The sequence below is a fragment of the Heloderma suspectum genome, chromosome 14 (genome assembly GCF_057233095.1).
Source record: "Heloderma suspectum isolate Gila_16-S chromosome 14, 16-S_ref, whole genome shotgun sequence".
In the NCBI taxonomy this organism is placed as follows: domain Eukaryota; kingdom Metazoa; phylum Chordata; class Lepidosauria; order Squamata; family Helodermatidae; genus Heloderma; species Heloderma suspectum.
The window spans coordinates 974,843-989,298 of record NC_139471.1 but is presented as its reverse complement, the minus strand read 5'-3'; the positions used below and the strand labels follow the sequence as shown (position 1 = coordinate 989,298).

The 14,456-nt window shown below is 51.8% G+C and overlaps 1 protein-coding gene across 3 annotated transcripts in view; it reads left to right on the top strand.

Annotated features, from left to right (window-relative positions):
• Nucleotides 1-14,456, top strand: part of VAV2 (vav guanine nucleotide exchange factor 2) — a 189,454-nt gene that overhangs the window by 22,184 nt on the left and 152,814 nt on the right. For all 3 annotated transcript variants that reach the window (XM_084820906.1, XM_084820903.1, XM_084820905.1), the window contains exon 2: nucleotides 14,297-14,413. In XM_084820906.1, coding sequence (XP_084677032.1) covers nucleotides 14,297-14,413 — 117 coding nt within the window. The remainder of the gene's footprint in view (nucleotides 1-14,296; nucleotides 14,414-14,456) is intronic.

The window sequence follows — 14,456 nt, the reverse complement described above, 5'->3', positions numbered from 1 at the left end:
CTCACGGCTGAGAGGGGAATTGCATCCAGGGTTCAAGTCTTGCACAGCACACTGGGCGACCTTGGGGAGGTGCTCTCTGGCTGTCAACTCCGCTTACTGCCATAAATTGGCTGCAGTAACATGAGCCAAAGGGAAGTTGTCGCTTTCCCTAAACCCTTGGCCCAGAGCAGGAAAAGGAACCATGAAGCCGATGCGCTTTTCCAGTAAGTGATTAAATTTGCTTAAATTCCTCTTTACATAAACAAGCAGATGTAGCAGGCCATAAATTTAAGGACTATCTGAGCAATAAATCTGGCATATTCACCCTTCCTGGGCCCGTCTGTTTGTGTCCCACACAATTTGATAAAAGTGTAAAAAAGAAGGGTCATAAGAATCACCAGCATGAGCTACGTTCCCATCTCCACAACCGCTTGAGCTAATTTCCTCTCGGCCGGCGCTTCTCGGACAAAGCAAAACAGCTGTTGTTATTGGGCCGATAATATCCGGGGCGAGCTAAGCCAGGCTTAGGTCTAATACGGTCAACTAATTCGCAGTCCTGGAAGGGAGATAAACATCCCCCCGCCTGCCCTCCACCAGCAGCCCTTTCCTCCAGGGACAATGAAAGATTGAGAATTGTACTGCTGTCTTGGGGCATTGGTCAGTGGGCTGAATCACCCGGATGTTGGGAGAGGAGGAGGAGCGTGGTTTCCATTATCCCTGCTGTAATACACCAAAACACACACAGAAAACACCTTGAGCCAAGTGGCTGAATAACATTTGGGAAGCACCCTTCGTATTGGATGGATTTTCACATCAGCCGGTCAAGGCTGCCCTTCATTTCTCAGCCTGGCGGCTCGTTGCTTGGTGTGTAGTCCTGGGTGTCCTGGAAAACACGGGCAGTTCGGGTGAGGAGCCTTTCCTCTCCACCCCCGTGTCCTGAGACGGGAAATGTTTGGGCGTCCTTGCACAAGCTCTGCCAGGACAGCAGCCTCTCTCGGGTCACCTCGTTGGTTTTGGGGGCCCAGCAATGTCTTGGCCCTGCTGGCACCTGATGCCAGATGTTGTGCTGGGTCCCGGTCTGTTTATGGGCAGACTTGCTGTGGGTTGAGGAAAGTGTGTGTGTGCGTTAGAGAGAGGGGAGGGAGAAGAATTCTGCCGTGGTGTGGGAGTTGGCCTTGATGACCTGTTGGGTTTCACCCTCAGTGGCCTAGATGGGAGTACTCTCACCAGCTGCAAAAGCTTATGAGGTTGTCAGTGCCGGCTCCTGGTTCAGGGGGGCCCTTGAGAAAGACACCCTCTGTGGGCCCCCTCCCTCTGTGAGCCCACCTTCTCACTGCCACGGTCACCATCTGCTCCTCCTCCTCACCTCTACTTGCTTGCTGGGCAGGCAGAGAGCCAGGGAGCCCATCGGCCGCAGCATCTCCTGCTCCTTCCTTCTGACCCCCGCCGTTGTCTGGGCCAGAGCGAGAGGCAGGGGACCACGCAGGGCGCCATGGGGAAGAGGAGGAGCCACGCCAGGAGCCCTTGACAGTGGGCCCCTGCTGGGGGGCGGGCTCTCAGCAGGTGCCCAGCCATGTTGACCTGGCCTCTGTGATAGGAAGATGGGAGGCAGAGAATCCGTCTGCAAGGCCGTAAGATGAATGCAGCCTGATCAAACCAGAGGTCTTTCTTGTGTCCAGCTAGAAGCCTTGACAAGGCCACAGACCTCCCTGCAGCGTTCAAGGCGGACAGCCTCTGAACAAGGCCCGGAGAGTCTGCTTCCCTGTCATGCTAATCCCTGGGATAGACCTGGCCTCCATAAACAGGCAGAAAAGGACTAAGTTGCCTGGGGAGATGTGTTTGTTTCTTTAATTTGGATCCCGCCGTCCTGCCAAGGAATGGTGCTCGACTTGAACCGACAATAACGGTCTCCACAACGACGCCCCTCTTTGCCTTTGGAGCTACGCCAGCTTCTAAGGAGCTCTTCCCGGGCCACACAGCTTTCTGCTCTTGTGTCGCCACTAAGGCCCCAGCACCAGCTTTCACAAGGTGACCGATGGATGTGCCACCATATTCAGAAAATGTCTCTGGACACACAGATGTGTGCACATGTGTTTGCATTCAGAACTCACAGCAACCAGCTAATTTTGCTTCACACAGGTGTGAGTGCTTTTAAAAAAATTTATACTGTCGTTTTGAACTTTTATGTTGAATTTTATCATGTTGTATCTTATGGTTGTCGCTGTTGTGAACTGCCCAGAGAGCTTCGGCTATCAGGGGTATAGAAAAGGAGGGTCAGGGGTGAATGAGAGAGGTCTACAAAATGATGCCTGGTGTGGAGAATGTGGATAGGGAGACACTTTTCTCCCTCTCTCAAAATACTGGAACCCAATGGGGTCATCCCATGTGGGAGATTCAGGACAGATCAAAGGAAGGGCTTCTTCACGTAACGCATAAACTACGGAATTCACTACCACAGGATGTTGTGATGGCCACCAATTTGGATGGCTTTCAAAGGGGGTTGGACAAATTCCTGGAGGAAGAGGCTATCAATGCCTGCTAGTCCTGATGGCTCTGGGCTACCTCCAGTACCAGAGGCAGTGAGCCTGTGTACACCAGTTGCTGGGGAACATGGGTGGGAGGGTCCTGTCGCGCTCATGCCCTGCTTGTGGGTCCCTGGTTGACAGCTGGTTGGCCACCGTGGGAACAGAATGCTGGACTAGATGGACCCTTGGTCTGATCCAGCACGGCTTTCCTTATGTTCTTAAATATAATCAATCAATCAATCAATCAATGAACGAACAAATGAATGAATGAATGAAAAAATGCCCTTATGCATTCTTCATCATTTCTCCCCCCAGCTTTTGTTAACAGTGTTGAAATTTAAGCAATTTATATCTTTATGCCACGGAGCACAGCTTTGCCAGGGCAACGAGAAATGGGAGTTCCGTGGGCTTGTTGAACTTGAATTCTGTTAGCTTTTGGGCAAGGGAGCTAGTTGAAAGCAAAGGTAGCTTTGCTGAACCTTAGCTGCTAGATAGCTCAGTGGAAACATCTTGGCAAATAGGATATATACTTGAGGACACAGTAGATCAGAGACACCTGGCGCGCTAGGTTTAGCCAAGTTAACTTCCAGTTTAATTATTAAGGCTAATTATTAACCTGGTCCCAAGAAACCCTCTTTCTCTTTCCCTCCCTTCATCTGACATGGAAAATTTGTGTAGATCCATTGCTCTGAGTTTGCTAGCAGGGTGGGTACTGCTTTTCTCTCAGTTATCTTAATTTTACAGCTCATATTTGTCCAGTGAGAAAACTGGAGACTTCCCTCTCCTCCCACGAACAGAATGGGAGGAGAGGGACCCCCCCCTTCACTTTTTCTTCTCTTTTTGCTTCTTTTTAGAAGGGACCCCCCCCCCTTCACTTTTGCTGTTCTACGTCAGCTGTGGCTCGTTGCAAATGGCTGGAAATTGGCTATTGCCAAGCCGGTTTGTGTCACATCTGGATCCAGAAGGTGATGTGGAGAAGCACTTAGTGGCGAATTAAGATGTTGTTGGGAGACTCCATGTCATCGATTGCATCATGGTCAGAATCCATATTGCAGCCTGGGTCTGTTATCTGCTTGAGTGGCTCCGCAAAAAAAACACACACAGTTCCAATCCTGATAACGTCTGGTTTTAACTTCTTCCGTTTTTAAGCTGGAGGGGAAAACATGAATCTGCATAACCTTTCAGCGATATTATGGGGTACTGTTTGTGTTTCTCGGGAAGTCCTAAGAAGAGCCTCCGGCTACTATGTGTCCCTGACCCCTCACGTGGCATCCACGTGTAGAGGAGGAGCATGCGTCTTCGGGGTTTACCTCAGAGGCACCATATGCCACGGGGAGGTGACGTTCATGCTCATATCCAGGGGAACTGGCAATTAGATAACAAGCCAGGATAGGGGTACCGACTCTCAGAGATAACAGCAGAGATGCAGGAGGCACTCTGTCAACCAAAAAGGCAGTCCTGCAGGCTCACAGCTAAAAATGAGGGGCCGCACGAGGAAAAGGCATTGGGGAGGGGAGAGGAAGAGGATTTCAGCGGGCCGCCAGCAGAGTAAGCGGAGTGGCCTTGCTCCCCTGCTCCTCTGCCGAGGTCCATCTTTGGGCCAGGGGGCGGGGAGCCCCTCCCCCGGCCCCGGCCCTCTCCCCATCAACCAGTTGGGTGGCTTCCCAGCTTTTGTGCGGTTGGCCCCCCCCCCATTTTAACAGGCTGAAATGCCTCGGCTCAGGCACCGTCCCTGGCAGGAAGAGCTGGAGGCTAAAATGTGCCGGCGTGTTGGCCCCACCCGCTTTGCCTACGGCCCTGGCCACCCCAGAGCGCGGCCCCCGAGAGCTTCTCCCAGTGGAACTCGGCTCTCGAGCCCACAGAGGTTCCCTGTTCTGAATGGATGTCGCTAAAGGCAAAACGTGTGTCCTGGGGGGTGAGGCGACAAGACCAAAATGTGAGGGCGGCCGCTTGCTTTCTCCCTGCTGTATTCATGCCGTGGAAAGCAACACAAAACAGGAAGGGGGATGCCGAGTGCAAACACCGGCTGTTGCCTCCGAGGCGCGTTCTGAGCATCAGCCAATTTTCCTGCCTCTCCGCTTTTTAAGTCCGATATTTCACCGGGAGGGGCGTGGGGGGGCTGTTCCTCCTGCTTCTCCTCTTTGGCATGAGATAATAGCCGAGGAGCAGCCCAGGGGAGACCAGACGCAGGATGCGGCGAGGCTCCGCGGGGGGCCGGCCTTTCATCCATCACTTGCCACTTCACAACCCACCTTGCTGCGTCTTCTGGGAGCGTGTGGCTTATGCAGTGGGGGCGGGTGGATTCTGTTTTGTCCTGCGTGGTAAAACCTGGATGTACCTGCTGTAGGAAGAAGACAACAGGGAGACTTTCTTCTTTTTGTGGCTTTCTCTGTGCTGTAATACTTGTGTGCTTGAGGCAGGTTCCTGATTCTGCAGCCCTGCAGGGGGAGGAGTTGCCTCTCGAGCAACCCCTCTGAGGAGTGATTGGTGAAACCGAGGGAGAATCCATGGCTCTGTCCTCTGTCTCTCTCAGTGCCGCCCCCAGCCCAAATGTGCCCAGTGGTGCAGCCAGGACATTTTATACCCAGGACATGATGGTCTTACGGGGGGTGGCCCCTTTAGACAGCCATGTGTGTTATTTCAGTTGTGAACTGCACAGCTTACATTTCTCTTTCCTCCCCTCCAGCCACCATCCCACTGTTCCTACATTCCTGATATGTTAGAACAACAAAACTCTTTGCTAACCCTGATGATGATGATGATAGTTTCTTTATTAATGATACTTGTATGTTGCTTGACCTAACAAAATCTCTCAGCAGCTTACATGCCAAAGTGTTACAGATCCATTGCTGAAATACTGAATTAATAAACAATTACAGGGACAGCAAAAATAAACAAGCAGAAATAACTAAAACAATGAAAAGCAACAGTAGAAAACAATCAAATAGAGCAGCATCGTGCAAGTCAGTTGCAGACCAGGGAAACCTGGGGAACCAGGTATGTTTTCAGGAGGCGTTTAAACCACTTTTTCAGCCTCCTGGACCAGACGTACAAGACTGGGCTAGATGGACAAAGGGCCGGACTTGGTATAAGGCAGCTTCCCAGGTCCCTATATAAATCAGCCCTTTCTTCAGAGCCATGGAGACTGGAACCTTGCTTCATTTTATGGGAAAGGACTATAGTTCAGTGGCGGAGTGTAGAACCCCCAGGTTCAGCTCCTGACATCTCCAGGTAGGGCTGCAAGAACTCCTGCCTGAAACGCTGGAGAGTCGTTGCTGCCACTTAGTGTCAACAGTACTGGGCTAGATGGACTCAGGTTTTGACTCAATGGCCTGCTTCGCTCACCAAACAAACCTTGGTTTGTTAACCAGCTACAAATCACAAAGAGAAGTCAGGGTTTATTGTTGGCTTACGAAGTCTGGCTTCTTTAAACCATGGCTTGGCGCAATGTTTGGAACCAGAACCATGGCTCATCCTTGGCTTGTTTGCGCTGCCGTATGCCCTGAAACACAGGCGCCTGGCAAGAACAGCCCGAAAATGAAATCACTCCAAAGGAAGGAGAGTTTGTTTGCTCATCTGCAAAATGATTTGAGGCCAAAGCAGCAAGCCATGGTTAACATAAACCATGGCTTAGCATTATGTGTGAATGCAGCCAGCATAAGGCAGCTTCCTATGTTCCTAGTTATTCAGTTTGTGGAAAAGTTCTTCCTGCTGCCGACAACTGGTACAGATCGGAAACAGGCATGAAGTTTCTGCAGCTGGAAGCCAGGGAATAAAGAAGCCCATGCACACAGTTTCTGAATCTTTGGCAGGAGGGGTTCTTTGAATTTGCGGCATCTTGACCCTGGGTGACTCTTCTCTGTCAAGCAAAATTAAAGTAAATGTGCCTTGTTGAGGGAAGCGTGTTTGACCCTGGATGCTGCCTCCATTGTCATACCTTTTCTGCTCTGCTGATGGTTGTGACCCCCATAGGTGATCTTTGCTTCACCTTTTGCTCTTGACACCCTCAGTTTGCTGGTGGCTGACACTGAAGAGGTTTGAGCCGGCGAAAGGCACCATGGCTGCTGCTGATAAAAATCTGGGTGGGATCTGTCAAGTCTGACATGAGAGAAATGTCTTTATTTTGAGCCGCAGGCCAAAGAAATTTCCTTCCCGGGCCTTCTCCAGGAAGGAAGCAGAGTTAGGCAAAAATGTGTGGCTGTTTGCGCGAGCTGTGCAGGTTTGGTCCTCTGTGGCCTAAATTATGAATGGTGGGTGCCTGGGAGTCCATGGAACGAGGCCCAGAATCCCAAATATGTCGGGAAAATAGGAACACACCATTTAAGGGTTGCAGAAGCTCAGTCTCACAGGCCAAATCCTGCTGTCCGGAGTCCACAGGTAGCCACACCCTCTTCCTCAGGCCTCACCTTTCCCCCCAGCTACCAGCTGTTGACTGGTTTCCTGGCTTTTATGCAGTTTTCCCCGTTCTGAAGGGTTGAGACACATCTCCTGTGGCTCCGTTACTGGACGAAAGAGCTTTAAACTCTGCTGGTGAAGGCCTTTTTATTTTCCCAGGCATTTTAGCATTTCCGTTTCTGTTTTAATTCTGGTGTTGTATTTTAAACATTTGCACTCCTGCTAGCTTCTATTTGGTTGTTATATGTAATTTTTTTATACTGTAGTTTAAAACTTTTAGATGTTCATATTGTATTTTGTCATCTTGTATTTTATGGTTTTAGTTATTGTGAACTGCCCAGAGAGCTTCAGCTATTGGGTGGCATAGAAGCTTAAACAAATGAATAAATAAATGTTTGGCCACGCCCACCCTGGAACGTGGCCCCCCAGAGCTTCTCTGAAATGGGATTCGGCCCTCAGGCGGAAAGGGGTCCGACACCACGGATTTAATTGATGCCTTTTTGATGGGTTGAAAAGGTGCCCCAACAATCAGGCAGCAGAGCTGTCTGGAACGATTTCTTGATAAAAGTGCTTTGGACCGCTGCGGAAAGGGCCTCCTGTCGGGAGAGGGAGTCCGCCTTCTGCTGGGCCTGCCGGAGCGGGCCTTTTCTTGGGGGAGGCCTGCTGAGGGAGCACAGGCGCCCTCCCCAAAGGACGCCCCTTGGTCCGGAAGGGTCACTTTGCTCCCAGTCAGCCGATCGGCTGCAGAGTCTTTCGGCGAGGGCAGCCCCCAACCCTGCCGGCGGAGTGAAGCCTGCCTCTCGCGCCAGGTGCCCTGCACCCATCAGCAGGGGGGCGGTGTTGCTGCCGCGTCAGGGCCTTATCCTGCCTCTCCGTCCCTGTGCTGGACCCAGCTCCGGCCCTTCCCCTCCTGCCTCCCTCTGCCCCCGCTGCACCGGCTGCGGCTGCCTCTCCGTTCTTCACTTCGGCGGCAAGCAGGCACGCGGGGCTCCCGCCAGAGAGGTTTCTCTTTGGCTCAGTGGCTTCTCGGCTGGTGCCCACAGCGAGCTGTACATCATCGTCAGAAAGCGCCAAGGAGAGTTACTTTTCGCATCCGTCACCGCCTTTATCTCGAGCAGCACGCGCTGCAGCTTCCCTGGGCCTGCTTCTGAGCCCCGTGGCGTTGGAGCTGGGCCACTTGGCAGCTCTCCTGTGTCGCCTCATCATGCCGTTTGATGTCCGTGGTGCGGCCCTCCCTTGAGGCCTCCTCCCGCGGAAGTCGCATGGGGTCTTTTCTCTCCTGAGCAGCCCCCCTTGGCTCTCGATATGAAGCCTCTGCCTTCGTGGAATCCCAGCCCATCTGTCTCTGCGTCCCCCTGCTGTTCCCTTCTCTCCAAGCTTATTTACGGCTTTATCAAATTCTCCTTGGAAAGGCCTCAGGCTTCCCCTCTGGCCCTCCCTGTCGAAAGCACTTAGGATAATGGAGCCAGCGAAGTCCGGTGTTTCCGTGCACAGGCCTGGCTTGCAGGCAACCAACTGTGGGATCGAGCCCTTTGCGTCTCCAAGCAAAGGAGGATCTTTCACACAGCTTTCAGATCTGGCCTCAACCATCTAGTCCAACTCTTGGCTTGATGTAGGAAATGCTGAGCCAGCCTGGGGTGTCCTTAGTTGTCAGCTGTCCAGTCTCCGTTTGAAGATCTTCAGCGAGGGGTAGCCTAGGTCAGGGGTGGGTTGGGGGTGTTTTGGCCTACAACTCCCATCATCCAACACCATTGGCTATGGTGGCCAGTGCTGATGGGAGTTGTAGGCCAGAAACATCTCGAGAGCCACAAATGGCCTGCCCTGGGCTAGGCTGTTGGCTCCTTTGCCAGGCTGGAGGGTTCTCCACCACCCGTCGCCTCCGCCTTTCCATCACCCTTAGCCCCCTCTCTGTCTTGGAGGCAGATGCCCGGTGTCTGTCTCTCCCAGGGACAAGCAGGACAATGGAGTGAGAGGAGCCTCTGGGCCCGTGTGTCTGCGGTGGGCACGGCTCCCTTTCTTTTCAAAGCGAAGAAACCACTGAGCACTGCTGGCGCAATAGGCATCGGACGTTCCGCCTTCCAGGAACGCTAACCGCATTGACTCGTCTGCCGAGGAACTGCGATCAATGGATCGCATGTGCTTCCCATCCTTGTGCATGTGCACACCCAGCTTACCAGCGAAACCATTTTTTTAAGTGCTGTGACAACGGCTGGGATGTGCCGCCTCTGTCTTCTAACAAGGTCTCTTAAGATCTGTAACTGATTGAGTCTTGGGAAGTCAACGTTTCTGCCAGATGCCAGACGCTGCCTGTCTGCAGCGGCTGATGCATCTAGCGAGTGGGCAACCTGCCAGCTGCCTGGCTTCGGGATGGATTGTGACAAGGGACCATTAGGCCAGGCCTGGAAGATGCCGCTTGCTCTGTGCAGCTGCCAGGCCGATATGGGCGCCCCTTAAGACCTCCACCAGTATCCACTGCCCATCAGCATCCTGGGAATGGCGAGAAGATAATGGCGAGGAGCAACAAACAAAGCAAATCCACAGGAACCAGGCAATTAATTTGGCCTCAAAGCTCCTAGAACCCGGACAGGCTGGTACAGGAGAATGCCTGGTCCTAGGCCGTGTGGAGCTTTGCAGGTCATAACCAGCACCTTGAATGGTGTCCAGAAACAGACTGGTGACCAGTGAAGCTGTTGTAACAAGGGAGTCCCGGGCTCCCCGTAACTGGCCCCAATCAAGAGTCTAGCTGCAGCATTCTGGACCAGCTACACTTCCTGAACAGTTTTCAAGGACAGCCCTGTGTAGAGCACGTTGCAGTAGTCCAGCTGGGATGTAACTAAGGCACTTGTGACTGTGGCCAGATTGTTGACTGGGAAAAGGCAGCAGAACACCAGCTCTGGATATTTATTCAGGGCTAGCCAGTCTGGAGGCAGGGGGAAGTTATCACATGCCTCCTTTCCCTTCTGTCCCCAAGGAGTCCTTAGGCACCCACACAGTCTCCAGGAAGCCCCCCAAGGCTGTCTCCATGGCTCCTGGTTCAAGCCCCAGCGTCCAAGATGCCCCCGGTGAACTGTGTTGGTGACATATTGATGCGTATGAATCGCCCCCAAAGGGGAAATGCATCGCCCCAGAAGAGGTCACAAGAAGACAGCAATGTGCATAAAATGTGCCTATGCGAACGTATGTGTACAACACAAATTTAGAAAGGATTATTATAATGGGATAGAAATGCAGCACGTCTCACCATAGTGTGGAAGATGGTGACCAGGGGAGCTGTGCGCCGCCCTGTTCGCTCTGCTGTTCAGGCGTGAACTCGGGACGGGCAACGATTCTGCTGGCTCGTTGTCTTTCACCTGGAATTGGACAATCCTTCAAATAGAGGACTGTCCTCTGCAAAAGAGAACGACTGGCCACCTCATGCTGCTGTGCTGTTCCTTTCTGGGCTTTGCAAACCTGTTTGGGAGGAACGCGGGCGTGGAGCAGGAGGAGGAGGAGCTCAGATCCCAGGCCCTGCAGAGGAGTCAGGCTTGACGGCCTCCCTCGTTATGGTCTCAGGCTAAGCCATCAATTTTCGAAATGGGGGGTTAAAAGGATCTCGAGGAAATGCGCAGAGGAAATTTGAGGCCGGCTGCAATGCTCTGATGCAGAAAGCCAACAAGAAGCCCCACCTGCCCCAGCCAGCCAGCCAGCCACAGTGCTCGTGTTTGCTCCACTGCACCGGCGGGCAGAGGCAGACGACCACTGCCTGTCTGCGGCTGGCCCTCGGCAAACCAGCTGACGTTAAAGTGCTGCTACGGCTCTTTTTGTCTTCATGCTGCCTTCCCTTTTTATGTTACGTGACAGCTGTGGGACAGGGAGAAGGGACATCTGCGAACTTGTGTGCGCATCAGAGGGGTTGTTTTGCAGCTGTGATAATGGGGGGGGTGCGTGCGCGCGCGCTTAGGGTTGCCAGCTGAACAGGGAAAAAGCATCTTGGGCTTCTCTTATGCCTGTTGGCCTTTTCACCTAGCACAGCATCTAAAACCATCCCCAGCTTTGCTAATATAAAGGGTGGGAGCCCGTGCACTTCACTGAAGATGGAGGCTTTCTGAGTGACAACTAGATCCTATGTTTTCAGAACCTGGGGGGATCAGACTGACCTACCTTTCCTCCTCCCAGTAGCCTGAGGAGAGCTGCTCCACGTGAAGCCTGAAGCCATCCCAGCACCTGCAAGGGTCTGATTTCAGTGTCTGTGGACCTTCCCTCCCTCATTCCCTCTCAAGAGTGTGATCATGCAGACACGATGGCTGAAATATCAAGTGTCCCCCCCAATTCCTGCCCCCCTTCCCCTGGCCAAACCCGCTTTTTGTAACCTCTTGCCTGATGAAGAGATCTGGTGATCTCAAAAGCTTACACATTTTTTGCTGATCTTTTGGTGGGCCTGATAAAGGTATTACACTGATGTGGACTTTGGGATTTGGGCATATGGCCAATGCCACAACCTTTGCTTTTTGATAAATCTGAAAGGGGACTTTCTGTAGCATGGAGACAAACATGACCGCTTGCCGATGCTCTAGAATCATAGAATCATATAATAGTAGGGTTGGAAGGGGCCTACAAGGCCATCGAGTCCAACCCCCTGCTCAGTGCAGGAATCCAAGTCAGAGCATCCCTGACAGATGGCTATCCAGCCTCATCTTCAAAGCCTCCAGTGTGGGAGAGCCCACCGCTTCCCCAGGTAATTGGTTCCATTGTCGTATTGCTCTAACAGTCAGGAAGCTTTAGATCAAACTGCTGTTTAAATGCACAGAAACTGAGGTCAGTAAAACAAACGAACATGATGTGTATTTTGAAGTTATGTATATTGGGCATTTTAGTTTTATTTTATTTCATTTCTAAAGCTTCTGTTACCATCTTCCAGCAATTCCTTGTCCCCAAGGCAGCACACCAAAATCTATCTGTGTTTGCGCAAACAGGCCTTGTGTTTATTGTGGGCGAATCCATTTCTCTTGCCTGATTTTAGCATGTTAAAAGACTTCGGGTGCCTCTTACAGGGACCCAGGAGAGACACTCGCTTGTGAACGGTCACAGCCCATCAATCCATTACTGCGCTTGTCGGAGGCAGAATCACTCTTGCTAGGAAAGTGGGGTTGCATTAACTCTGAGAACTGATCCAAAGGCCTGGCGGATGCATTTTGACCATGCGCCGAGTCTCTGGGGAGCTTCCCCCACACTCACACTTCCTTCTCCTTTTGGAAAAGGCAACTGAGCTAAAATAATAATAATGGAGGATGCGCCGTACGATTTTGGTTGTCCACATCTCAACAAGGGTATTGCAGAGCAGGAGAAAGGTACAGGAAAGAGCCACCAAAATGACCAAAGTGGTGGAGAACCTCCCCAATGAGGAAGGGATAAAGCGTTGAGGGCTTTTTAGTTTCCGAAGGAAAAAACAAAACACAGCACTATGGAAGTTTCTAGAACTATGGAGGGTGTGGTTGGAGGGACATTTTTTTTCTCCTTCTGTCATAAAACTCTCTGGGCATGATGGGTTGCAGTCCAGCCCATCTGGGAGGCACCAGAGTTAGGGAAGACTGAGCTAACTTGGGCATTCGCGTGTCAGCCAGTAAAATGGGCGGGCGATACTTTGGCTGAGAAGAGGAAGTCTTTCTCCCAGCCATGTCATTAACTTGCACAGGATGTGGTGATGGCTTTCAAAGGGGGTTAGACAAATGCGAGGAGGAGGAGGAGGGGGAGGGGGAGGGGGAGGAGGAGAGGTCTCTCTGCGGCGATTAACCTGGCTACAGTTGTCTATGCTCTGGAAACCTCCAAATTAGGTTATTGCAATGCACTCTACGTGGGGCTGCCCTTGAAGACCGTTCAGAAGCTGCAGCTAGTGCAAAATGCAGTGGGCAGACTGATAAAAGGAACAAGAAGGTCCAAACACATAACACCAATTTTGGCCCGCTTGCACTGTTTCCGAGCCTGATTCAAGGTGCTGGTTTTGACCTATAAAGCCTTACACGGCTCTGGACCACAATACCTGACGGAGCGCCTCTCCTGGCTTGAACTGACCCGTACACTACGCTCATCATCTGAGGCCCTCTAAGGGAGGCTTGGAAGGCACCAAGAAGGGAGAGGGCTTTCTTGGTGGTGGCCCCCAGTTATGGAATGATCTGCCCAGTGCGGCCTGTCTAGCGCCAACATTGGTGTGTTTTCAGCATGAGGCTGAGACCTTCCTCTTCTCTCTGGCATTTGGCAGCATATGAGGTTTTAATCGGGGCCTAGATTTTTCTGATCGTTTAAAATTGTGTTAGATACATGTGTGGCTGTGTGTGCGCGGTTTGTTTATATGTTTGAACGTAAATGGTTTCTTTAATGTATTTTTAATGTTTTAATCTTTGTCCAATAGCTTCAGCTATTGAGCAGTATAGAAATATAATACATGAAACGAATTTAGTCCTGTTATCTAAATGGGACATGCAGAGGCAGTAGACACCTTCTCCTAGTTTCTGGGGATGGATTGCCGTAAGCTTCCTATCCTGCTTAGGGTCTTTCCAGAGGTCATCTAGCTGCCCCTTTTGGGGAGGCCAAATGCTGGACTAGAAGCACCTTGGTCTGACAGAACAGGGCATTACTCGCATTCCAAAGAGAAGCCACCATGTTTGAGAGTGGGCTTGGTCCAAAATGTCCCTGCCTCTCCCTACTTTCAGGACGGGGGAAAAAAATCTTTGCTAAAGCCAGGAAACCACCAAGCGACTGACAGCCAGGGGAAAGGGGTGTGGCCAGAAGGGGCGTGGCCATCAGGGGAGCCCCAGGGGCCTAAGGTTCTGCGCCCCTGGTCTAACGTGTGATGGGAGGTGGATGAGAGAGGCAAGGCCAGAAGGGAGGCATGCGGTGGAATGCAGTTTGGCGTGGCGAGTGAGGGGAGCAATGACTGAAGAAATCCAACCAGGCAATGTGTTGTGGGTTGGCACGTGTCATGCCACAAGCCAAGGTGAAAAGAAGTCCCACAGTTCAGATTTGTGGCTTCTTAACACTTGCATACTCCCACGAGTGGGATGGTGACCTTCGCTTGAGAGCAGGCGGAGCAGTGTGGTTAAGGGCATGCTCTGTGAGCTGGGTTCAGATGTCTCCTCTGCTGTGAACTGGCCGGGAGACAAGCTGCCCTCTCTCTTTCAGCCTGAGGAGATGCGTATCTCTTATTTCAGCCTTCCCCCAAGTTGGTGCTCTCCAGATGTGTTGGACCACAACTCCCAGCATGCCCCACCCAGCATGGCTGGCTGGGGCATGCTGGGAGTTGTGGTCCAAGCATCTGGACGACACCAGGTTGGAGAAGACCGCGTTACTTCAGTGCGTTCTCCTTTCCTTCGTGAATCTCATAACTACAGCCACTTTAACCCTTTTTGTTTTTCTTCTTTCAGTTTCTCTGCCTGAAGAACATTCGGACTTTCCTCAAAGTGTGTCACGACAAATTCAACTTACGGAACAGTGAGCTATTTGACCCCTTCGATCTCTTTGATGTACGGGATTTCGGAAAAGTAAGAGTGCTTTTCCTTGCGGCTGTCTTGCCATATAAAGGGA